General features: G+C 40.9%; 1 protein-coding gene across 1 annotated transcript in view; it reads left to right on the forward strand.

The window, feature by feature from the left end:
* Positions 1 to 27,306, forward strand: part of DYM (dymeclin) — a 346,418-nt gene that overhangs the window by 283,505 nt on the left and 35,607 nt on the right. The window contains exons 15-16 of the mRNA XM_055324208.1: positions 3,745 to 3,927; positions 16,327 to 16,440. Coding sequence (XP_055180183.1) covers positions 3,745 to 3,927; positions 16,327 to 16,440 — 297 coding nt within the window. The remainder of the gene's footprint in view (positions 1 to 3,744; positions 3,928 to 16,326; positions 16,441 to 27,306) is intronic.

The raw sequence follows: 27,306 nt of genomic DNA on the forward strand, positions 1-27,306 counted from the left end.
ATTAAACAAAAGTTTAATAATAATAGATCATTAGATCTCTTGGAGCCTTCATGTTATGAAGAACTTCTTGCCACCCAGAAGAGATTCTGTGTAGAAGAATCAAAGACCCTGGTCCCCACCCCAAGCTCGACCCCCCTTCTTCATCACAAGCCAGCACCAACTTGCCAGCCATGCGAGCTATCATACCAGGAGATCCTCTAACCTCCAGTTGAGCATCCCCATGTGAAGCCACATGGAGCAGAGACCTGCTGTCCCCATCAAGCCTCACCCAAATTATTAGCAAAACAAATGATTGCTATTCTAAGCAGCTAAGCTTTGGAACAGTTTGTTACACAGCAATAGGTAATGATTTAAAAGTCACAAAACAAACAAACAAATAAATAAATAAATAAATAAATGTCACAAAACATGATGGTAGGAATATATCGAAAGGTATCAACAATAACAACAAATGTAAGTAAATTAAACTCACTTAAAATTTGGAAACTTATCAGATTAGATCTGCAAATCATAAAACCTGGCTATATAGTTGCTTTGAACTATATGTGTTTTCAGTAACACAGAAAGCTTGAAAATTAAAGGCTTGGAAGTTATAGATAACCTGGCAAATAAAAAAATGAAGATGGCATAGCAATATTAGTAAAACATACACTTTACTAAAATAAACAACATGAATTAAGAGAAACAGTACATAGTGATTAAAAAAATGTTTAAAAAAAAAGATGGCAGTTGTGAACCTAGAGTCACTCAGAATATATGAATCACTTGGAAGAACTGATGAATCCTTTCTCATTTTGGGAAATTTTGACCTAACTATCCAGAAGTGATGACTCTTTCAGACAGTGAATGTTAAACGGAATAATTATACATGCGGGTGAGAATGAGGGCAAGAAGCTTCCTATATTGTCAGCATCCGTGTATTGTCATTGCTCTTTAAGCAACGATCTAGCTACATCCATTAACAATACAAATACAGTTTTTTCACCAATCCCTCTCCTGGAATCTGTCCCAGAGAAAAAGAAGGACAGCTCTAACAACATGCTTATTGCATCCTTGCTCATAGAAATGAGGAAGCAAATAAATTGGATGCCTGTTAGAAAGTTGCGTCTTACATATGCAATAAACTAATAATACTGTTGCTACTGTTTTGCTTTGAAATCCGTTTTCTTGGGCAGCCCTGGTGGCTCAGCAGTTTAGTGCCGCCTTCAGCCTAGGGTATGATCCTGGAGTCCCAGGATTGAGTCCCACATTGGGCTCCCTGCATGGAGCCTGCTTCTCCCTCTCCTTGTGTCTCTGCCATTCTTTCTCTTTCTCTCTCTCTCTCTCTCATGAATAAATAAATTTTTTTTAAATCTTAAAAAAATAAAAATAAAAAACTTTTCTTTCAGAATGGTTACAAATAAAAATGTCTATTTCCTTGTGTAGATCTACAGTCCAATCTGTTTTGTTTTAAGTTATTTATTTATTTATTTATTTATTTATTTATTTATTTATGAACACAGAAGGAAAGGCAGAGGGCGAAGCATACTCCTTGCCAGCTGCAGAACTCGATCCCAGGACCCTAAGATCATGACCCAAACCAAAGGCAGAGGCTTAAACTGTCTGAGCCACCCAGGCACCCCCAAACTGGTTTTATATTCATTCTGCCTAAAGAAACATTTCTTAGAGTACAGGTGTCTCATACATTATCTCAGCTTATTTTACTATGAAAAAAAAATCTTTATTTCACCTTCACATTTGAAGGATATCTTTGTTAGTTATAGAATCCTCTGGCTGCCTTCAAGATTTTCTCTTTGTCTTTGGTTTTCAGAGTTTAAGATGATGTACTTACATGTGTGTTTTTTTGTTTTATTTTGGGTAGATTTGGGGGATATTCTCTGAGCTTCTTGGACCATCATTTGATTCTTTCATTATTTTACTGCTCAGCCATTACCTCTTCAAGACTCTGTTAAGTCCACTGTTGAACCCATTTATGTGTTCTTTCCTGCTAATAATATGTATTTTTTATCTTCTAGCATGTACATTTGTCAGTTTCTTATAGTTTTCAACTCCACTAAAATTCCCCATCAATCCAAACATATGTAGGTTCATAATAGATTTTATAAAGCATAGTTCCTTTAAATTTCTTGTTTGATATTTTTATCATCTTTGTATCTCTTGATCTAGTACTGCCAATTGCTTTGTCTCTTAAATGTGAGTTGTTTTAACTTGTTTTTGTCTTGTACATTTTGGTTGAATGCTAGACATTATACTTTGTATACACTGTACAGGCAGAGATATATTGTGTGGGGATGACCATAGCTTTTTATTTGCTGCCCCAGATAGTACCTATTTTTTACTTTGTAGGCCATATAGCCTTTTTTTTTTTTAAGATTTTATTTATTTATTCATGAGAGGCACAGAGAGAGAGGGGCAGAGACACAGGCAGAGGGAGAAGCAGGCTCCATGCAGGGAGCCCAATATGGGGCTCGATCCCGGGTCTCCAGGGTCATGCCCTGGGCTGAAGGTGGCGCTAAACCGCTGAGCCACCCAGGCTGACTGCCATATAGCCATTGAGGTATACTTTACATGTCACTAATATATCAAATTAATTTCTTTCAATTAATATTTACATGGTATATCATCTTCCATCCTTCTGTTTTAGACCTAACTATATTTGAAGTGAGTTCTATCTAAAATTTCTTGTGGGTAGCATATAGTTGTGTTTTTTATCCACTCTGCCAATCTTTGGTTTTAATTATTTAGACCATTTGCAACTAATGCAATTATTGATAGATACATTAGAGTTTAAGTCTGCCATTTTACTGTTTTCTGTTTGTTCCCTCTTTTTCATATGTGTCTTGTTTTTCTGCCTTCCTACAGGTACTGGAATGGTTCTTTAGAATTCCATTTTGATGTATGCATGGTATTTTTGTGTGGATCTCTGTGTAGATTTGCTGTGAACAGTATACATACATGACTTGTCACAGTCTAGTATTGTTGACATTTAACAGTTCAAGAGAAAAGTAGAAACCCTTTCTGGCTTTAGGTCTCTTGGCCCTCCCTGGTTTGTAATATAATTGTCTTAGCTGTTCCCTTATATACATTCACATCAGACAATGTTACGATTTTTTGCTACAACTTTGGAACATAATTTAAAAAACTCAAGAGGAAAAGGAAAGCCTATTGTATTTACCTCTATTTTTGTTCTTTCCCTGTTCTTTCTTCAAGAGATTTGTTCATTGTTTTTACTGTCTTGTAACTGTCTCATATTTAGATTCCCAAAGGCTGTTGACTGAGAAAAGAGACAAAACAATAGGCTATTTATCTGTAAGTAGAATGATTGAAATGACAATATAGAGAATTGAAGTCATGTTCCTGAATTAGGCACTTTTCTTGGACTTGGTAAGACCCAACCACCACTTAACACTGTGGGAATCTAATGATTTAGGGCAATGCCATGATGGGAGTGCCAATAAGGATCTAGTAAGTGAGGGGCTGAATAAGCCCCAAATTTCCTGTCAAGTTGACAAGTCTATAATTTATTATGTTTGATTCCTAATTGTGACCATCTGAATTCAAAAGACTTTCACTCAAATACTTTAGTAAGTGATAAACCTAATTCTAAAGATTCTTGACAAAAATCATCTGGAAGAGTTTGTATTACCTTTTAAATGTTATAATTTTAAAGCAGTTATTCTTGTTCTGATTAATTCTGTGTTAAGGAGAAAAACACTGTGTATCTGGCTTTTCTTTCTTTATCAGGCACAAGACCTGAATGTCATCGAAGAAGTCATTCGAATGATGTTGGAGATCATCAATTCCTGCCTGACAAATTCTCTTCACCACAATCCAAACTTAGTGTACGCACTGCTTTACAAACGAGATCTGTTTGAACAGTTTCGAACTCATCCTTCATTTCAGGATATAATGCAAAATATCGATCTGGTAAGTGTAAATGGAGATTTTGCGATAATATCAAAGCAGCAAAAGTTGAACAAACACTACAAAAGTTAGAATCCCTTTGAACATAAAGTATATTTGTGGTCGATTCTGCCATAATAGTTATTGTATTCCATGTGTGTATTTTATACACACATACATATATTTAATAGAATTGAAGTCATACTTTATACAGTTCTGCATTCTGCATTTAGATCATCAGCATTTTTCTGTGGTATCATCAATTCATTGAAAATCTCACATTTTAATATCTGTATAACCTGTAATGTGGATGTCCCAAAAGAATATTTAACCATGGGGCACCTGGGTGGCTCAGTTAAGTGTCTGCCTTCAGTTGGGGTCATGATCCCGGGGTTCTGCTCAGCAAGGAGTCTGCTTTTCCCTCTCCCTCTGCTCCTGCTCTCTCTCAAATAAATAAATAAAATCTTAAAAAAAAAATTTTAACCATTATCCCATTATTGCTCGTGTTGCATGTTTCACATATTTTGTTATTTCATAATTCATGAAGAGTTTGTAAATAAATCTTGTCTCACCTTTTTTCAGTTATATTTTTGGTATATAGTCTTAGAAATGGAATTATAGTAGTTTTTACTGTCAGAGGATATCAATACGTGCTGCCAAATTGCTTTCCAGAAACATTGGGCAAGTATATGCACCTGTATATCATCTGTTTCCACATTTAATCCAAGAGGGTTTGTCTCACTACATACATTCTTGCAGCTTTGAGTATTATAATTATTTTAATATTTGTCTTTTTATATCAAAACTGGTTTTTCGGGATCCCTGGGTGGCGCAGCGGTTTGGCGCCTGCCTTTGGCCCAGGGCACGATCCTGGAGACCCGGGATCGAATCCCACGTCGGGCTCCCGGTGCATGGAGCCTCCTTCTCCCTCTGCCTGTGTCTCTGCCTCTCTCTCTCTCTGTGACTATCATAAATAAAAATAAAAATTAATAAAAAAAAAACTGGTTTTTCATTATCATTTTTATGTTAATTTCCCTCCTATCTGGCAGAACAGTTTTCACTGGTATATAAACTTTTACCCTCTGTCTTTCCTAAAAGTGTTTTTGCCCCATTTTCTATGGCTGTATTAATGTTTTCCAATTCAGTTTGATTACACAACTATTTCTTCTTTTTTCCTCACAGACTAATCTCTTTAATTAACATACTAGGGAAAAGCTTGAAGAAAATAGCAACAAATATATTCAACAATTTTTTTTAAGATTTTTATTTATTCACTAGAGACAATAGAGAGAGAGAGAGGCAGAGACACAGGCAGAGGGAGAAACAGGCTCCATGCAGGGAACCTGATGTGGGATGCGATCCCAGGACCCCAGGGTCATGACCAGGGCTGAAGGCAGATGCTCAACTGCTGAGCCACCCAGGTGCCCCCTATATTCAACAATTTATCAAGCAAACCAAATGCCATGAACAGGTAGCATTCAACCCTGGAAAGCAACTGACATTTCCTACTGGTAACTTACTCATTGTAGTAGAGCAAATGAATAGGAAAAAAGTCATCCATGTATAATAGGATCATCTCATTAAATGCTAAAGATATTGTATGAAAACAGTTCTGAGGAAACTGTAAGTAGAATATTTCTCTTTTTTCCCCATTTATTTTTTTTAATTTTAATTGCAGTATAACTGGTGTACAGTTTTGTATTAGTTTGAGCTGTACAATATATAGTGATTCAGCAATTCTGGACATTACTCGGCTCTCCTCAGGGTGAGTGTCCTCTTAATCTCCTTTGCTAGTTCACCCATCCCCCGCCCGTCTCTCCTCTAGGAACCATCTGTTCTCTATAGTTAAGAGTCTGTTTTTTGGTTTGTCTCTTTTTTTCTTTGCTTGTGTGTTTCTTGAATTCCACATCTGAGTGAAAATCATATGGTTTTTGTCTTTCTCTGACTTATTTCGTTAGCATTATGCCGTCTAGATCCATCTATATTGTTATAAGCAGTAAGATTTCATTCCTGTTTATGGCTAAATAATATTCCATTGCGTTTATGCACCACATCTTCTTTATCCATTCGTCTATCAGTGAACACTTAGGTCGCATCCATAGTTTAGCTATTGTATTTACAATGCTACAGTAAACATAGAGATGCATATGACTTTTCAAATTAGTGCTTTCATGATTCCACAATCATTTCTTGAGTAACTAATCTGATTCACAGTACCAGGCACAAGAGTAAACTGAAGAGCCAACATCCCTGTCCTTGTGTTACTTACATTCAGGAAGACATTCAGTAATTAAATTCACACATAAGTATATAAATCTGTGATTTCAGTCCTAGTAAGCATATGTATGTACCTTTTTCTGAGATGGACACCCAGAAGAGGAATTGCTGGGTAATGTGTATTATGCCAAACTGTTTTCCATGGGGTGCTCCCATTTAACTCTCTGACCAGTGGTGTGTGAGAGGTTCTGTTACTTCCCATGAACACTTAGTTTTGTCAGTTTTGTGATGCCACCTCATTATGGTTTTAATTTGCAATTTCTTGATTACCATTGAATATGAGAATCCACACACACACACACACACACACAGTTGGATTTCCTCTTTTGTGAGTTTCTATTCAAGTCCTTTGCCAGTTTTTCTGTTGTTTATCTTTGTGCAGATACTTGATATGTTCTAGATTCTAGGCATTTCTTGATTATGTGTTACAGACATCCAGTCACTAACACAGCTAGAGACCTCCAGACATAACTCTAAAACTCTTCTCAAAGTGCTCAAGCAGAGTCAATAAAATTTTCATTTCCATTCTTTTCTTGGAGACTTGCTTCCTGCTTTCTGCTCCAGCGGTGTGCTCAGGTTCTCCTGCAACATCTTAGGAATTTCCTTCATCTGGCCCCTTTGGTTGACCTTGGTTCCTGTGTCTTCCTTCCTCTTTCTTGGTTTACTGCTTCATGTTGGCAGGAGTGTGTACTGTGTAGTAGCTTTCTGGGGAAAGGGTATGAGTGAGGTATATTTCATTTTAATTTTCAATTTATAGATAAAGAAACCAGCTTAGAAAGATTTTTACAGTCACACATCCAGAAAGTCCTATAGAGCCAGGACTCAGAACAGGCAGTTTGATGATAAAGCCCATGCCCATGTTTATAATCATCATGCCTAACTACTGGACCCCTTCACTAAATGTTCCCATGGTTTCTCACTCACTGCCTGAAAACATCTAGCCATTCCCACAAACCTGGAGATTTTACCATTTACTTTCTCCCTGAGGATCACTTCTACTGATGCCAAATCAGGCTTCATTCCACCAGTGGTAGAACTGAGGATCCTTCTTAGTAACAAGGTGGTTGACAGTTGACATCCTTCAAAATATCTCAGAGAGACCACATTAGTTTCTGAAAAGACACAAGTACCTTGAAAAGGGTTTAAACTGGGATCCCTGGGTGGCGCAGTGGTTTAGCGCCTGCCTTTGGCCCAGGGCGCGATCCTGGAGACCCGGGATCGAATCCCACGTCAGGCTCCCGGTGTATGGAGCCTGCTTCTCCCTCTGCCTGTGTCTCTGCCTCTCTCTCTCTCACTGTGTGCCTATCATAGATTAAAAAAAAAAAAGGGTTTAAACTGCCCCATTCAAAACTTACTCTCCTTTGAAAGAAGTAAAGAGCAGGGTACATGAGGAAACAGAAGGGACCCCACTGTATATCACACAGTATGTGACCACATGGAACTGGAAGCAAGGTGTTAATTGGACTTACGTCCAGTGCTTACTTGCCTGTGGTTGACAGAAGAAGGGGCCACTTACAATTACCTGTGTTCAACGGAGAGGACATCCTGTGGTAAATATTTGGCCATATGCTGTTACATGCGTCTTAAAACAAGATAAATAAGTGCCTAAATGTTGTTGGGCACCGGCTAAGTGCTAGGAGTGAGACTGAGTACTTTCATAAACATTACCTCTTCTTCTTTTTTCAAATTCTTCTTAAACCAGTAATCTAGGTATGACTACACCATTTTACAAATAAGAAAGCCAAGATGTTGATAGATGGTTTCTCAGGTGATTTTCACACAAATCCCCACCTGAGAATCATTGTCTTAAATAATGATGACATATTGGCATAGGTCATGACTCTGGATAATTTGCATATACAGTGTCTCATTTGACCCTTAACCATCCCTGTGAGGGGGGCAAAGCAGGGCTTGTGAGGAAAAATGGTTGGCCCAAGGTCACTTATCCAGTAAGTCAATTCAGCCAGGCTTTGAACCCAGATCTTCTCATTAGAAACTCCATGCTTTCAGCATTCACTTGGATAAACCTAAAGTAAGATTTCAAATAAGCAGGTTTTCCAACAACTTTTTATTGAATACTGCCATCCAAAATAGTGTAGGGCACAATGGAAGTTCATTCAAAAAGCATTTTAAAGTCTTTTACAGATTTTGAAAAGAATGCCATGATAGAGATATAAATAACGTCTCTACTTTTTGCTTCTTTTAGCACTTTGCCTTCCCCTTCCTGGCCCTAGCTGCCCCTGAAATTTGGCTCAAGATTTTGCTGTATCTTTTTTCATGGAGTTAACCTTGAAAAGTACTGGATAAAGGAGACTATGAATTACTGTTATTTTTAGCTGACAGGGAGTTCAGAGTTGATATTTTTCATAAGACATTCAGCAGTGTTGAATATCTGAGACAGAAGGGACTAACCTTGGAGTACTCTTAACTTCTGCAGAAGTTTGACATGTTTTCCAAATGACCAAGTTTCCAGTAGCCACGGTTACATAGCCCTCCATCTAACCCATAGGTGATATGATATGGCGGAATCAAGTAGCAGGACAATAGAATTAACAACACCAAATGAGAAAAGATGTGAAAGAAATTTCATGGCTAAATATAAGTAAAGAACAGAAGCAATGAACAATATCGGTTGTGTAGTGTGTTAAAGGCAACAACTACTTTTATCTCTGGACAGTGTAAAATTCATGTTAGATTTTGTGTGCTTCCAAACCCAACCATCCTTACTGAGCTCCACACTAGTGCATTCGGTTGCCTGCCTGACAATCCCACAAATGTTGAAGAAGGTTAAATGAGAATTCTTTGTTTTCTTCAAAAAATCAAACACAAAATGAATCAACTTTCTTCTGCAGCCCTCCTTATCTCAGCAAATAACATTAATATCTACTTAATTTCTTAAAGCCAAAAAAAGAAGAGGAGGAATGATGAATTCTGGTTGGAATAGGATGGGAAATTGCAAGTCCAAAGAGCTCAGTCCGAGAAAGCCTGTATGAGAGGGTGCCTCTGAGCTAAGACTTGAAGGAGATCAAGAGTGAGCCATGCAGCTATCTGGGGTCAGAGTGTTCCAGGCAAAGGAATAAAGGGCTGAGATGGAGGCATGTCTGTGTCTCACTCAGGAGTGAAAGGTAAACCTGTTTACTGACCAATATAAAAGATATAGGTTCCCTAAGCTCAGAGTTCTCTTCCTATAATATAACCTACTACATGTATGGGAGTCATCCGGCCCTCATCACACCACCTTTGTGCAATGTGGGACTGGGGGAACCCATAAAAAATGCTAATGCTCTGATTGCTGCTGTTGCTTGACTAACAACTGTTCTTTATCACTGACCCAGAAATCTCCATATCCTTCCAGGATCCACAAAACAGTTAACTTGCAAGTAGGGCTAAACTCTTCAATTCTTGACAATGTGTAATGGTATAACATTTGAAGGTAGACTGATAATATTATAAACTCTAGGCCAACCACAAAATAAAGAAAGATAGATAGATAACTGGTAAGCCAAAGATGGAGATAAAATAGAATTATATGGGGCAGCCCCGATGGCCCAGCGTTTTAGCGCCACCTTCACCCCACGGTGTGTGATCCTGGAGACCCGGGATCGAGTCCCATGTCGGGCTCCCTGCATGGAGCCTGCTTCTCCCTCTCCCTGTGTCTCTGCCCCCGCCCCCCTCTGTGTGTGTGTGTGTCTGTCATGAATAAATAAAATCTTTAAAAAAATAGAATTATAAATTATATTTAATCCAGAGGCAGGTGGGGAAAACATACTAAATAATAGTAGAACAAAGAGAAAATGACAAGCAGTGTGGGAGATTCAAATCCAGTCATGTCAACAGTCACACTAATGCCTCAATTGAAAGAGATTTTCAGGTTGGATAAGAGGTAAAACCCTATGTACTATCTGTAAGAAACTCACTGTAAATAGAACTAGATAGGTTAAAAGTAAAAGGCTAAAGGAAGTTTTATCATGCAAGCACTAATTAAAAGAAAGCTGTAATGCCTATATTATCAGCAAAGTAGACTTCATTAAAAGAAGCATTACCAGAGATGAAGAGGGATACCATGTAATGATAAAGGGGTCAATTTAGAAGGAGACCTAACAGTCTCAGATGTGGATGCACCTAACAACAGAGCTTTCAAAATATAGAAAGCGAAAACTGATAGAATTGTAAGGAGAAATTGCAAATCCATAATTATAATTGGAGAAGTCAACATTTCTTTTTCAGTAACTGATACAATAAATAGAAAAATTAGTAACAATACAGAAGACCCAAACAATACCACCAACTTGATTTAATTGACATTTATAAAACATTGTACTCATCATCATCAGTGCACATGAGACAGACCATATATAGGACCATAAAACAAACCTCAACAAATTTAAAAATCTTAAAATCATCATAGAGTATGTCCTTTGACCACAATGAAACTAAACTAGAAATCAATAGGAAGCCTATCTGGAAAATACCCCCAAATATTTAGAAAGTAAACAGTACTCCTATGCATCAGAGAGAGGTGGCCAAAGGTAAAGAGAACGTATTTTAAAGTTAGCAAAAATGAAAGTGCGGTATATCAAAATTTGTGAGCCATAGCTAAAGAGAAATTTATAGTGTTAAATGCTTCTACTAGAAAACAGAGAAAGGTCTTAAATAAGATTGTACATTAAGAACCTAGAAAGAGATCCCTGGGTGGCTCAGCGGTTTAGCACCTGCCTTTGGCCCAGGGCGTGATCCTGGAGTCCTGGGATTGAGTCCCACATCAGGCTCCCTGCATGGAGCCTGCTTCTCCCTCTGCCTATGTCTCTGCCTCTCTCTGTGTGTCCCTTGTGAATAAATAAATAAAATCTTTAAAAAAAAAGAAGAAGAAGAACAACCTAGAAAGAGTAAGTTAAACCCAAAGCAAGAAAACGATAGGAAATAATAAAAATAAGAACAAAAAAATCAATGAAATTGAAAAAAGAAAGAAAAGAAAATCAGTGGTACCAAAAGCTGGTTATTGGGGGGTGGGGTGGGGGGTAGGCAATAAAACTCAATACTATAAAACTGATAAATCTGTAGCCAAACGAATCCAAGAAGAAGGAAGAAAACACAGATTACCAGTATCAGGAATGATAACAGGAACATTGAAAGCATAATAATTAATCTTATGAATTAAGTTTCTGACAATAATTTAATGACTTCGATGAAATGGACAGATTCCTTGAAAGGCACAGACTTTTAGAGTTTACTCATGAAGAAATACATAATCTGAATAGTTCTGTATCTTTAAGAGTTACTGAATTAGTTGAAGATTTTCCAACAAGGAAAACTTCAGGCCTGAATATCTTCACCCTCAAATTCTACCAAATTTTTAAGAAAGAAATATTAGTGTTTCAATACAAATTCCTTCAGATAATATAAGAAGGGAGCATACTTCCCAACTCATTTTATGAGAACATTATTACCCTAATGCCACTACTACACAAAGACCTTACAAGAAATTACAAGTCACTATCACTCATAGACACAGTCACAAAAAATCTTCAACAACAAAAAAAAAAATTAAAGATTTTATTTTATTTATTCATGAGAGACAACAGAGAGAGAGAGAGGCAGAGACACAGGCAGAGGGAGAAGCAGGCTCCATGCAGGGAGCCCAACATGGGACTCGATCCTAGATCTCCAGGATCGCACCCTGGGCTGAAGGCGGCGCTAAACCACTGAGCCACCCGGGCCCTCTTCAACAAAATATTAGCAAATCAAATCTAGCAAAGAACCGAAAGAATAATGCAGCATGCTCAGTTATCATGTATATTAGTAATTCAAGGCTATTGTAATTCACAGCATTAAAAGACTGAAGAATAAAAACCATACGATCATCTCAATACACACAGAAAAAACATTTGTCAAATTCACAATTCTTTCATAATAAAAGGAAACTTTGCGGGGGATCCCTGGGTGGCTCAGCTGTTTAGCGCCTACCTTTGGCCCAGGGCGCGATCCTGGAGACCGGGGATCGAGTCCCGCGTTGGGCTCCCAGCATGGAGCCTGCTTCTCCCTCTGCCTGTGTCTCTGCCTCTCTCTCTCTCTAGGTCTATCATGAATGAATGAATGAATGAATGAATGAATGAATGAATGAATAAATGAATAAATAATAAATAAATAGAAACTTTGCAAACTATGAAAACTTCAATATTGTACTGTTTAAATTTTCTGGGAATAATAAAATACAAAATTTTTTGGAAGAGGAAGGTTATATATACATTCATCAAATTAAAAAAATAGAAGAGGTTTTTTTTTTCATATTTTATTCATGAGCTACAGAGAGAGAGAGAGGCAGAGACACAGGCAGAGGGAGAAGCAGGCTCCATGCAGGGAGCCCGATACAGGACTTGATCCCGGGACTCTGGGATCACGCCCTGGGCCGAAGGCAGCTGCTCAACTGCTGATCCACCCAGGGATCCCAATAGAAGAGTTTTAAATTGACCCTCAGTAATGTATTAAACTGCTAATGATCATGTTGGTTTTAACCAACAGGCTTTCCTGGAATTTATTTTCTGTAGATCATGCTTGAAACTCCTCTCTGGTTTGATTTATCCTTAAGATTCACACATATTATCATTGTTTCCTATGTGGTAGGTAGGGCAACTTTTTCATTTTATAAATGAAAATACAGAGATATACCTAATAGTAGTGCCAGAAGCTAACATTTCATGAGCACTTACCATGAGGCAGGCATTCCTCTTTGCACTGTGAAGGTGTTGACTTCTTTAATTCTAACAGCACCCCCATGAGGCAGGCACTCTATCTTTCCTCATTTATAGATCAGGAAATAGGCATAGAGAAGTTAAATAACCTGTCTACATTTTTAAGCAGAGCTGGCAATTAAACCCAAGCATCTGACACCTGGCAGGTGCTCTAAGCCACCACATGATGCTGCATGTGGAAGAGCCTGAGTCCTTCAAGTCAGGTAGCTAGTAAGTATCAGAGGGAGGACCCAGACTACACCTTCTGACTTTGAGCACCTCACAGTCTTCACTACCATGATGTCTAATCTGTTTAATTGTGCATGTTTCATCTGCTTCTTGTCCTCCAATTACATTGTATCTGTCTTGAAAATATCTGTCTTCTTTTTAAGTCCTCTGGAGATCTCTCCCACTGAACAGGTTGTTAACATATATATTGATTAAGACACAAAAACTTGAGGAAAAACCAAGGATCAGTGAGAAAATACATGTGTATTTTACTTTTCAAAACATGTTTATTGCCTTTTTAAAAAGAAAAGAAAGACTTAGCTCTCTAACTTCTTGGAAGAGTGACCATTTAGCAAGCAAGAATGCCTAATACCTACCCTCATCTACCCCACAAGGGTTTCTCATTTCTTTTTCTTTTTTTTTTTTTTTTTAAGCTTCTCATTTCTAAAAATCTGTGTTCTAGTGATCACTTACTGGTTTCATAATAAGTGGTTAAATGTGATTTTGACATTACTCAAAGGGTGCAGCTGATTAATCAGAACATGCCCTTGGATAATTACTGTTCACAACTAATAGCATAATTGAAGGTAATGTGCTGTATTTAGATTTTAGGAATTGTGGCCAAATATGGTGGGTGGAGGGAAGCTGTGCAACACCCACGGAGAAGAACCTTCCTCTGAAAGGTTGCTTTCGAATTGCACTAACATATCATTCACTCCCATTTCACTAAAGGTTTCACTCTGATTTTTTTTTCTATTATTGACTGTGTCTTCTGTAAACACTTTCAGAGGGGAAAAGTTCATTAGTCTTAACCATTTTAATGGTTGCTATGAAAGTGGATAAAAGCCACCTAACTGTTAAAATCATCATCACGAAATATACTGCTGTCTGTAAAATTCTAACCAGGTGGTGGGAAATACAAGTAGTATCTGAATAAATGGCTTCACATTCTTTGCTAGTGTTGCAGCCTGACTCCAAATGAAATTTGAGGCTACACAACTTAGACCTTTTGCCTCAGATACTTTCCATTAGGAAAACTAAGCCTTTTGTTACCCAGGAATTAGTGGAGACAACATGGTGAAGTAGCAAGTAGCATCCAAGTACCAATCCTACTCTGGACAGTTACCTGGCTGACTTGGCTCAGATTTCTCTCTCCGTGATCCTGTAGAATCATCTGTAGGACAGAGCTTTTATCAGCTCATTGGATTGTGGTGAGAATTAATTAATAATAGAGCACTTGATCCATCGTAAACATGCAGTACGTATCCATTCCCTTCGTTTGTGATACATAAATTATACTTCTTTTCTGGAAGTGGTAGTTTTATCATTTTTTACAGTAGTCTGCATTCGAACGTAAGAACAGAGTATCAGCTTAAGACCTACAAAATAAGAGCCAGTTCGAAAAAAGGAACTTACTTAGAAACCACGTCCTGGCTCCTCCACAGCTCTCCCAGTGGGACTGCAAGTGCCTTGAGGCCTAGAGGCAAGTCTGTGTAACTACAGAGTGACCCAAAGTAGATTACCATTGCCTTACTTCCTTCTTTAATGAGGTGACAAGTCAGTTAGTACTCTTTTGCATTGGTTTGCAGTATCCGTATTTGAACACCATACAGGCTACTTAGCTTTGATTATAGGCATTTTGTTATCTCCATCAGCAGTCTCCAAAATGTATGGATACATGTACCCCAGAGGTTGCACCCACAGTCCGTGGAAGCATGAGAAGATAGTAGCAGAGCTTTTCTTTCTTCATCTAAAAAGAAGCAGATTGAGTTTTCCTAATTCTTAGTATTGGCAGGGACAACCTGCCAGGCTTTAGCTGTGTCAGCTGCGGTACTCCAGTTATGCCGAGGAGGACAGGGGAGTTGTCATCTTGGGAGGCTTGGCTGGCACTCTCACCTTTCATTCACTTATGGTCCTTGCAGCGTATATTATTCATGGTTGTAGTATCTGGATATAAATAAGTAAACCCTCTAAAATGGAGGAGTGGTATGGTTCCAGCAAAACAACATGGATCAGAGGCAATACAACAATACAAGTACACATGACAGAAAGGAAATGGCAGAGCCGATGCCGCCCTCATCCTAGAACAGGTGCTACATTACAGGGTGGAACCAGGCTCCTCTCACCAGAGCTGGATGCACAAAACTGATCAGCATGTTTGCATTATGGATCTGGATTTACTATGGTAAACTGCGTTCTTACTGTGACCAGTACTGTGTTTGCTGTGGATAATGTGACGCCTGGGGGATCAACAAGACATATAGCCAACCATCCAGATTAATTTTAATGATCATACTTTAATGAGTATAAAAAACTGTTTTGTGTTGACAGGTAATCTTTTAAAACTAGTTTCTGTCTTTTACATATAAAATAGAAAACCTATAAATCTAAATACTTTTTTAACAAAACATTTTTATATTTCTGCATGTCTGACTGTAAATACTCAAGTGTTACTCTCTTGAATTAAAAAAAGACGTATAGTCTTCTTGATTTATTAACATCATGATCTTAAAATGATTTCGTCAAAAAATAATGACATTCTTTTAGTTTTGAGTGACAAATAGGAAAGGACAGTGTTATTTTCAGAATGCTCCTGTGTTATTATTAGCTTGCTACATAGTTCAGGCTGTGCTGGGACACGAAACAAAAGAAGTTCTAGCTTGCTGCTCATTACCCCTGTTGCTGAGGGATAAGAGTGTGGTGAATAAATTAAATTAATAAGCGATCCCCCAAACATCATTTTAGCCATTAGTTTCAGATTCCTTTCTCATTAAGCCTTTTTTTTTTTTAAGAATTACTAGTAAGCCTCAGAATTGACAGGTTTAAGCTTTAGCTTTCTCTTCCCCACCTTCCGATGGATGCTGCCATCTAACCAGAATCTAAATAAATTCGAGGTGCAGCCACACACTGGAAGAGCAGAAGTCAGAGGGCTCGCCAGAGCCATGGTGTGGGTGTGGGTGTGGTGTGAGTCGTCAGCCCGGAGCAGTCCAGAGGCTGGCTGCAACGCACTCATCAGACCCCTTCAGAGAGGACCCCGTGGAGGAGAGGTCACAGAGTAGAGCCGGGTCACCCTGGGACAGGGGTCACCCTGGAATGGGGGGGCGGGGGTTACCCTGAGATGGGGACCACTATGTGAGCAAGGCACCTCCTAAAAACACACTTGTTTACAGAAGAACACTTTGCATTGCAGGTAATCACCTTCTTCAGTTCCCGATTGCTGCAGGCTGGAGCTGAGCTGTCAGTGGAACGGGTCCTGGAAATCATTAAGCAGGGGGCTGTGGCACTGCCCAAAGACCGGCTGAAGGTAAGACCTGTGAAGGAAGCTGTCCTTGTGCATCAAGTGGGCTCCGTGTTCGTGTCTGAGCAGGCCCTGCTCAGAGTCACTGTACCTACCAGTACTCGTGCTAGAAAAGGCCCTGTAAACACTGCCTCTCCCTCCATACGGGTACTCAGCGATGCAGAGGGTGTCTCAGAGGAGAACTAAACACCTTCAGAGCATGGCATATGCTATGAGTAACTCCTACACAGTGAATAAAGAAGCACCTTTTTTGTTTGATCCAATGAAATAATTCTGTCTTCGAAGACCAAGGGTTGATGGGAAGGCACTGGTGGTGGTGCTGACTATAACACTGGCCCACACGTAGTGATTACTTGGCACTCTGTGGAGCTCTTCCGTTGTTCACTCATTCTGTCCTCACAACCCTTCGAGGCAGGTAGCGTTTTGCTCTAACTTTTCAGATGAAGGAACTGAGGCAGAGAAAGGTTAATGACTAACCCAAAACCACACAGCTAGAAGACTGTGGCACTGGGCGATTCATGCTCAGGCAGTGTGGCTCCAGAGCCCAGGCTCTGAACACCCTCACCCTTCTCCACCGGCCTACGGGTGGCTCTGGAGAGGGAAGCATTTCTTGCATAGGTGGGGGGGCTATTGTATCTACAGTAGGCGCTGCCATTTGCAAGTCGGTGTGTTTCCAAAGTGATCTCATGATGTAAAACTCCTACTCCGAGACTAATTTCCTCATAAGAAAGAGTGCAAAGGGAATGTTTCGTGGGGACACAAGAATGTACAGCACTGTAGCATATTTGCACTTTAATGCTTCTTATTAATGTTTGCCTTCACCACCTCTAATATTTTGAGAGTGCTCGTTCCTAAATGAAAAACACAGGGCATCCTAGTGGACGCGTGGCCTTCTCCATCATCACCTTTGATCACAACGAACTTGTGTCCCAGAGTTACTGTTTTAAGGGCCATGTTTTCAGCACTATCACAGAACACCGCTGCTTATGAATGCTCGAGAAAGATTGTGGTAGGACGTGAAAATATTTTCAGTTATAAAAACAGAATTTGTAAAATAATAGCACGTGAGTCATGGTGACCACTTAGAGAACTCCACTGAAAGCAAACAGCAGTGGGGTTGGTATTTAGCAGCTGAAATGGCACCACCGTGTGGCGGTAACGTGAACGCTGACTGCCGCTCACCAGACCCTCCAGCTGGGGCTGGACTCGCTTCCTGACAAGAGTCTAAATGTAAGGAATTCATATCGTTTCCCCTCCTACATAAAGACTTCAATGGGTGTTTTTGGTTCAAGGGCATGTGTGCACATGCATGCACACTTTTTCCAGTTTACTTGAACTACACCATGGGAACCAGTAGAGAAATCCGTGAAGATTGGACTGGCTGCTCATGGAACCTGGTGGGTCTTGGTGTCTGAGCTAAGTCAAGAAACAAGTGGAGCTATCAGGAGGCTGGAAGGAAAGGTCACGGGCATCAGGAAGGAGATTTGAATATAATCAGAGACTGGGTGAAGTGGAAGTAACAGAGATGGGGCCAAATAGCAGTACATCTCCGTGATGACCTGGTCTGACTTTGGCCATGAGTGAGGGACAAAAGTGCTGTGCCTGTGGATGGAAGTCAGTGTGGTTGAGCCAGCTACTGAACGGGTAACCAAGGACGGGTCATTCACATAGGCTTCTTGTATAGTCCCTTAGGACAGTAAGCCACAGGGTGGAGAGAAAAACTGTGAGCCAGGTGCTGGCATCTGCGGGACTGTAGTCTAGATGGCAGTAGGCATAAGCTATATAGACCAGAGGAAGCTGGTACCAGCCTCATGTGAGCTGAGCTTTCTGTTTTAGGGTAGAGGATTGGGGGCACCTGGGTGGCTCAGCGGTTAGGCATCTGTCTTTGGCTCAGGGCATGACCCCAGGATCCTGGGATCAAACCCGCATTGGGCTCCCTGCAAGGAGCCTGCTTCTTCCTCTGCAGGCAGACACACAGATAGGAAAAGACAGTGTTATTTTCAGAATGCCTGCCTCTCCCTGTGTCTCTTACGAATAAATAAATAAAATATTTTTTTAAAAAAAGGATAGAGGAGTAATAGCCAAAAAACAGTAATGAAAGCAAAGTACCAACCCCACCTCCAGACCCTGAGTTCTGGAATGTGAAAGAATGAGCAGTGTCTAACTCCAAAGGCTCCAAGGGACTCAGAGTCCCAAGAGAGCTGGGTTTCACTTGAAGAAGGAAGGAGGGAAGATTCCATGCAGGGACTGACAAAGTAGGGATACTTAACAGCCCTGAAATAGGTGTTCAGAAGGGCACTGTGAGCTAGGAGCCGTGTGACTGAGCATCACATTAGTAAAGCAGGCTGTGTGTAGAGGCAGCTGAAGTTACTCTAAAGAACCTAGAAATCACGGATGCTGAGGAATAGAGGGTATATTACCTAGAGAAGAGAGGACTTTGGGAAAATAGAAAAACTGTGTTCAACTACTTTAAGGACTCTTCTGTAAAAGAGGAACTAAGCTGTTTCTGTGTTCAGCTACTTTAAAGACTATTCTGTAAAAGAAGAACTAAGCAGTTACTAAGCTCTAAGCCAGAGGACAGGGGGAGAAGTTGAACCAGGACAAGTATTAGTTCAACCTAAGGGAATGTTTTCTGAGGACCTAAGTCTCTCAGCAGTCCATACTAGGCTTTGTGAGACCACAAAATATTCACCCCAAAGTCTGGATGGTAAGTGTAAGAGGAGTACCCGATGGCAGGGGGACTCAAATCTATAACAGAGGGAAACAGGTTGAAAGGATTCCCATTTTAAAAAGTTACAGAGGTTGATCCCAAAGACTTCTTACAATTCCTTAGAATCTAGACTTCCATCTCCTAAAATTCCGTGAAGAATTTTCATAGAGCAGAGCTCTGGTAATATCCCCCTTCCCTCGAGATCAGGCCCCTGTTGCTACCACGTACAGTCTGCAGTCCTTGGACTGGAGCACCAGACCTGGATGTCTAGCCCCCGCTGCCGTTCCCACCTTGGCTCTCTGTGCTCCCCTTTCTCCATCCCGTGCCCCAGCCAGTCAGCATGATGCCCATGCCTTTTCCTTCCTCCTGTACGTTTGGAGTTTGGATTTGCTTGCGCGGCCCTCTCTTTGCAGTATATCAGTCCCTTGCCCCTTTGCTTTTTGCTTGTCCAAACTCTAAGCACCCAGAGTCCTGGCTGAGTTTGAGAACCACTATTGAAACCTTTCCTTTTACTTCTCACCCTACATATGCCTCCTTCTTCTAAATACCTACAGGGTTTGACAGACACACTTGGTGGGACTTCTGTCCTTTTTCATCCTGTATGTAGTCGCTCAAATGTTTTCTCTCTCACTCAACTGTAACTTTTTAAGAAGAGGGGTCACATCTTGCTTATCTGCATCCCCTTGATGCCTAGTTCAGTGCCTCGTGCTCAGTACTCAGTAAATGTGATGAGAAGATCCATGAAATGCTCACTTTATCTGCTCTGAAGAGGAAATGGGGACTTGTTAGAAGGGCCACAGTAGACGGTAGCTACATGTAGCAATGGACAAAACAGATAAAAAATGCCTGTCTTCATATAGCTTATTTTCTGGGGGGGGGGGGAGATAGACAATCAGATTAATAAGTAAAATGTTTGCTGTTTTAGGTAGCAGTAAATGGGAGGAAAAATAGAGAGGAGGAGGAGGACAGTGAGTGTGAGGAAGAAAGCAGTTTGGATGGGGTGGGCAGAAGATAGTTGAACCTGTACCACCTTTGTATTTTTTGTTCTACATTTTCTCTTGAAATAATTTTAGACTTACCAGAAAAGTTGCAGAAACAGCAGATAGAGGTCACTAAACCCTCCACCCAGGTTTCCTAGTGTCAACAACACATACAACCAAAGGACAAACAGCAAAACCAGGGAGTTAACATGGGTGCAATACTATCCCCTGGATTACAGACCTTATCTTGTTGCAGGGTTTTCCTCCAAGTACTCTTCATTCTGCCCCGGTCCCACCCAGGATCCCACTTTGCACTTAGCTGCTCTGTCTCCTTATTCTGCAGCCTTTGGCCTGTTCCTCAGGCTGCCCCTGCCTTTCATGACTGTGACGGTGTGGACAGGGCTGCCCAGCTGTTTTGCAGAATGTCCCTCAGTTTGTCTTTTTTCTGATGTTTCCTCGTGGTTACATTGAAGTCACGCCTATCTGACAAAAGTACCCACAGACGTGGGCATCAACTGTGTCCTCAGTTCATAGAATCAGGAGGTACATGGTGTCAGCGTGTCTCCTGCTGGTGATGGTTATCCTCGATCGTTTGGTCAACGTGGTGCCCACCAGCTCCCTCCTGTGAACACTCACGGCGTTTCCCTTCGTAATTGATTACATAGTCTTGGGAGCAGAGACTTGGCTAACTTTTGCCCACTGATTTTATCATCCACCAGTGGATCTTAGCCACACAATTATTGCTGTGGTGTTTGCCTAATGATAATTTTGTATTTTGTTATAGATGATGATTCAGTACTACCACTTATTTTATTGCTCAAATTGTTCTAGCTTTGGCCAGCAGGAGCTCCTCCGGTTGGTTCCGGCATCCCTCAACATCCCCCATCTTGTTTGGAGCTCACTTTTACTTTTCTGGGGCACAAGATGCTCCAGACTCATCTTGTATTTTTCCTGCCCACCCTCATTCATTCATTCATTCATTCATTTATTCATTTCTTTTCTTTTCTTTCTTCTTTCTTTTCTTTTCTTTTCTTTTCTTTTCTTTTCTTTTCTTTTCTTTCTTTCTTTTCTTTTCTTTTCTTTTCTTTTCTTTTCTGTCTTTCTATCTCCCCTGTCTCTTCTTTCTTTCTTATAAATGGTATTTAGGAAACAAGACCTGGGCACTAGGCCACCTTCTTAGAACTCACATACCCTTTCACTTGCTCAGCCAGTGCTTCCTCACTTGTGCTCTCATACCAGGTCCTTTCTTTCTTTTATAGTTATTTGTCCCCTTGATAAACCTTAACTCCTTTCTTTTGGCTTATTGCTCACTACTCGTGCCTTTAGTCCATTTTTTTTCTTCCTCTTTGCAATCCCGGATTTTCTTTTCTGATTCCTTTGGTGAATGCTCCTCACCCAAAGGCCCCTCCATGGACCATAACAGATAGTGAAAGTTAATTAGGTCCTTATAATACGTATCTTAAACTGAAACGAATTACAGTATACAGACTATGTGTTTGAACGTTAATCTGCTGTTCATTTGTTATACTATATTCAGAAGTGTTCTCTATATTTGAGACAGTAACAGAGAAATGAAAATATAACTCTGTTTTTCAGGATTATGGCTAAAGAGAGAGATTAATTGATCTGTGGGAAGTCCCAGGCCAGTTAATTCTTACTTAGAGCAAGATCCTATGGAGACCAAGGTCATAGATAAATCCCTTAGGTCGGCCAGTTCATTTTGTTCTGAAATATAGCAAGAAAGCATACTCCTGACTCCAGCTTACCATCTCACTCTGGTTGCAAGAGGGACAGATGATGGAAGAGGGTGATTTAGTCTAAAAAAAGGGGGGGGGGGACAGCCCAGGTGGCTCAGTGGTTTAGCTCTGCCTTTGGCCCAGGGAGTGATCCTGGAGACCCGGGATCAAGTCCCATGTCAGGCTCCCTGCATGGAGCCTGCTTTTCTCCCTCTGCCTGTGTCTGTGCCTGTCTCTCAATCTCTCTCTCTCTCTCTCTCTCTCTCTCTCTCTCTCATGAATAAATAAAATCTTTAAAAAAAAAAAGAAAGAAAACCATCCCCTGTACTAGAAAAGAAACTAAAGTTATATTTATTCACAGATGGTGAGTCATCCTCAGTTGGTTTAAATGATAGCACATTATTACCACAGATGTTACCAGGAAAAAAGGCTGTTTATAATCAAGTCTTATCTCAATTATTTTAATCATCTTTTTGGTTTGAGTATTTATGATAAAACGAATCACTTAAAACCTCTAGAGTTTAATTCATAGAATACTGCTGTATCTAGAGTTGATTGAAAATTCAAGCTGTGTGTTGAATAATATTTGTATTATACAACATGACAACACATTACTGCCTTTCGGTAGTTTACTAATATATACTGATAAAATAATTGTCGGGTATATAATAATAGCTTTGTGTGCAAGATTGATGTAAAAGAGGTTGTTTGAAATTGGAAGTGCTGTTTTAATAAGGACTTTATGAAAGTGTAGAATAGTGTGAAGTTACTGATTTGTTCTTTCTTAAAATATAAATTAAACATTAAGAAAATTCAGAGTTCTTTCCACCTACCCTTTGGGTTGTTCAGAGGAGCACAATGCTTCTCACTAATGAGAAATAGTCAGCTAATGTCAACTGAAGATGAGCCAAAAGTTTTCGAAGGTTCCCTTGCATTATAGAACTGAAGCCAAATTTGTAGAAGAATTATTCTTCCAATTTTGGGCAAGTAAACATGAAGATCTGGAAGCCCATGGCATAGTAATTGACTTTCAACCAAATAAAATATTTTTCAATCAAATGTTATTTGACATAGCCTTCTAAAATATTTGTGTAATATCCTGTGTGGGAACATATACTCTTTGGATAAATCTGTCTATATAGTTAAACAACTTGGCTGTTCAGAGTAAATAGTATTAATGTCATTCTAAACATCCTCTTCTTACTGGTATTCCGTGAAATCTGGGAAAGGCGATACCAGGTAATTAGTTTTTTCAGACTCTCCTGCATAAACAGAGACATAAAGAACAGGCTCTGAAATCCTAAGTTGCTTATTTCTCCTTTAGGGTTTGGAAGGAAATAAATATAGTTAGTGTGTCCTCCGGGAGTTCAATTAGAAGCCACAGCTCAACGTTCTCACTGTCTGCGTCCACAGCAGGGCATGTTCGTGGCTCCCATTTTGCTCTGCTCACGAGCAGTGTGCATGTCATGATGACGAGTCCGGGTCTCTGCAGGTTCTCAGGCCACTACACACCTCGTATTCACTTACGTAAAGTCTCCAGATTCCTTCTTTTGGGTTTAATGAATTATCTATCATTTGAGAATTAAGGGTTTTACTGTGTATCCAGAGTTTGAAAATTAGATCATGGAGGGGATTAACTAGAAGATAGCTTCCCTTTTAGTGTAGGTAGGAAGCTATGGGATAATCAAGGTTACTGACATAAACAACTCATTTCATTCACCTGGTAAACCATAGGAATTAAAAGTGGAGAGGCAGTGTCACTAAATTATTTTGAAATCCTTTATTTTATATGCACCTTTTAGAGTACTTTCACTGTTGTTAGTTACATAAGGAGAAATACAGTTAACTGGAATTTCAAGAATTTTTTTATGACTTCTTAATACTGACTTGCCTAAAAACTGGCCCCCCCTTTTTCTGGGAGTCTCTCCCCATCTGCATCCCCATCCCAAGTGTCTGGCATTTCTCTCTCTCCAGAGCTGATTTCTGAGTGCCACCTGGGGTGCCCACCTGCTGTTGGGTGGCCCACTCCAGGTCCCACAGAGACCACCAAGGGCAGGTCCATAGCTGCACCATCTGTGTCTCCATGGATTTCTCCGCATGGAGTGCAGCCTCCTCTCTAACTCTAGAAGTGCCACTAGCCCCCAAGTTCTGTGAATTCCGATGATTTCCCAAATCCCTCTTTCGCCCTCTGCGCTCCCACTGCCCCATTTTGCCTCTGTACCTGTCATGCAGTCTGTTACCTTTGCCTCCTGACTGGCATCCCCACCTCCCCATTCTTCCTCCCACGGCACCCTTAGCCCTGTTGCCAGAGGTAAGCATCTCCTGTGAGCACGCACACACGGCTCTCCTGAGCCTGGCTCTTGACTTTGGTTCTTGTTCTCCCAGGGTTCCTGTGCTCCGGCCGGCTCACCTCCCCACGGGCGGTCTGGTGGCACAGCTGTGCCTTACTCACGCCGCTCCTGCGCCTCCCTCCTCTCCTCTCACTGTCTGCAGCTTCATGGCTTTTTGTCACATGAACTGCTTATGCTTCGGGTTCCAGTACAGTCTTTCCCCGTCCTGCGCAGCGCTCCCACCCCGATTCGCCCAGGCGGCATAGACACTGTATAAAGTAACTCTCTCGTCCCACCTCTTGGTTCCTTGTATCTTTCCTTCTTCTTGCCCAAAATATTGATTTCTCCTGTGGTCCTTCAGCTCTCCTTATCTATTTCACAGCTTCAGAGCAAAGCATCAAAAGGACTTGATCCAGCAGCCCTGGTGGCTCAGCGGTTTAGCACCGCCTGCAGCCCAGGGTACGATCCTGGAGACCCTGGATCGAGTCCCACGTCGGGCTCCCTGCATAGAGCCTGCTTCTCCCTCTGCCTGTGTCTCTGCCTCTCTCTCTCTCCTCTCTGTGTATTCTCATGAATAAATAAATAAAGTCTAAAAAGAAAGAAAAGAAAAGAAAGAAAGAAAAGAAAAGAAAGACAAACAGATTTGATCCTCTACCCAATGAGAAGTGAGTATTTTCTCCATGGGATGCTATACCAAGGAGCCCTTGGCCCAGGCTGTGGGGTGGAGAGGGGGAGGCTTGGGGCCTGTGCCTACCCTTAGCACTAAGCTCCCCCAGCCAACTGTTCCTCCTGTATTTTGCTGTTTCCACACCATGTAACTCTGTCCCCAGATTTACCTCTCAGACTATATTCATTCCCTTGTTCCTTTACTGACTTTCCATCGTCATAATTTATAGTACACATAACTTACAAGTTGCACAGTATAACCTGAAAATGTGGTTTGACTGTTTATTCCATCCCCAGCTAGTCCACTTTATTTATTTATTTTTTAAGATTTTATTTATTTATTCTGTGTCTGTGAGAGACACAGAGAGAAAGAGAGGCAGAGACACGGGCAGACGGAGAAGCAGGCTCCATCCAGGGAGCCCAACGCAGGGACTTCGTCCCAGGTCTCCAGGATCACGCCCTGGGCTGAAGGCGGCACTAAACCGCTGAGCTACCCGGGCTGCCCTAGTCCACTTTAAGACATTGCCGGGGCATTTTGAGGGGAATTTCAGGTGTATAAGACACCAACCCTGCCCTTAAACAAGGTGTCACATTTCAGAAAAGAAAAGGAACCACTTGCAAAGGTCACTCACAAAGCAGGGCAATGTATGCTGCATGTGTGCAGGTCAAATGAATGGTATGGAAGTTAAGTTCTGGAAAAGGTCAGAGCGGGGAAAGGGGACATCGCTGGGAAGGTTGTAAGGAGAAACCTGGACTTGATTGTCTCTGTCTTAAAGGGTTGATGAGGTCTCTGTAGGCTGAGATGAAAAAGGAGAAATCCAGGCAGAGGAAATTTATGGGTGAATGAAAGAGAAGACCCAAGGCAAGTTCAGCTTCGTGTCCCACTGAAAGAGTAGTAGTCTTTTATAAAAGATAAAAGTTTCATTTGCCCTTAATAAATGTGATGAGCTCTGATATTTCCTATTTCTTTGTTTTTTTTTAATTGACTGTCAGACCTACTAAATCAATTTAATGGTGCACTATTATTTAGTGACTCAGTTTTTGAAATAATCATGAGATCATTGGTTTCCAGAGCATAGCCCTTAGTACAAGCAGTGTTAGCATCCAATAGGAACTTGTTAGAAATGTACATTCTCAGGCCCACCTCAGAATTCCTGAAGTTGGAGTTCTGGGGCTGGGACCCAGCTATGGGTGTTTGAACAAGCCCCAAAGGTGATTTCTGATGTGCGCTCAAGTTTGAAAAGCAAGGCAATAGATAATGACACACACACAAGCTACTGTCCACTCTTCGCTCCTCTCCACCGGTTTCTTTAACCTGCCTCGATGGCTCTCGCCTCCTTCACGTCCCCACTCACTGAGCAACTGAAGCCCGTCTCCCTGAGGCCTGCCCTGATGCCTGGTTTCAGTGTTCACACTTCTAGTCCCCCTAATTCTACAGTATTTTTTTCTTTCTCCATGTTATTTATTACCTACCAAACTGTGTACCTATTATTCTTCTCCCAGATAATGGAAGCTCCAGAGGGGGCAGAGACCTTCAGGTTTTGTTAACTCGATGTATCTGAAGCTATGTTGGCACGCGTGGGCACTTTGATATTTACCCAGTGGAAGGGAGCCAGGCAGAGAAGGGGTCCTCCGATCACCAAGTGGTGGTCCAAGATGCTGCTCCAAGGAAACACCCTTCTTTGGGGAACAGCTCTCTGTAGGCTTTTTGCAAGGTCAGCTTTCATGCCAAAATGCCAGAGCTGAGCAAAGTTCAAAGCTGAAGTCCGGTCACTTTGTTGGAATAGTTCGGCTTTCTCCACCTGTCATATTATTCCACACTTGTGCCTTCTGAGAGCTGCACAGCACCGATCCACCCTCCTCCCTGGCACCCCATCAGGAGGGGCTGCCTGTGCAGCTTAGCCCTGCTGAATTTTTAATAATATCTCTTCTTGGCTGTTGTCCGCCCTGATTTCATTATAGTTCGAGCAGAGGAAACTATTCAGATAAGTGACCTCATTCTATTTCTGCATCTTTCTTGGAAAGGGAAGAGAGTGATGGAGCTACCAGGCTGTCAGGAAGACCGCGGAGCCGCCGTGCTGCCCCCTGACCGATTTGCCCTGCTCTCCTCAGGATACGCAGAGCATGTGTGTTCTCAGGTCCAGACGCTGATAAGAAGCCACTCATGTTCTTTTTTTTTTTTTTTTTTTTTTTTGCCACTCATGTTCTGATGGGGAAATCAGAGCCCTGGTGCCCGGCGCCACCCCACCAGCCTCCTCCTCAGATTCAGTCAGCTGTTGGCTTCTAACTACTTGAATTGTAACAATGGCCTTGTTTGACTTTGTCTCCTGTAATTTTTTATGACTTTAGACTTAAATTTTTTTCTTACAGTTTTCTCTCTTCTTTTTGGAATATTCTCAATTCCTTTTTACTTTTGGCTGGATTCTAGGAAGCCCGAAGTCTAAAAGATA

The sequence above is a fragment of the Nyctereutes procyonoides genome, unplaced genomic scaffold (genome assembly GCF_905146905.1).
Source record: "Nyctereutes procyonoides isolate TBG_1078 unplaced genomic scaffold, NYPRO_anot_genome, whole genome shotgun sequence".
In the NCBI taxonomy this organism is placed as follows: Eukaryota; Metazoa; Chordata; class Mammalia; order Carnivora; family Canidae; genus Nyctereutes; species Nyctereutes procyonoides.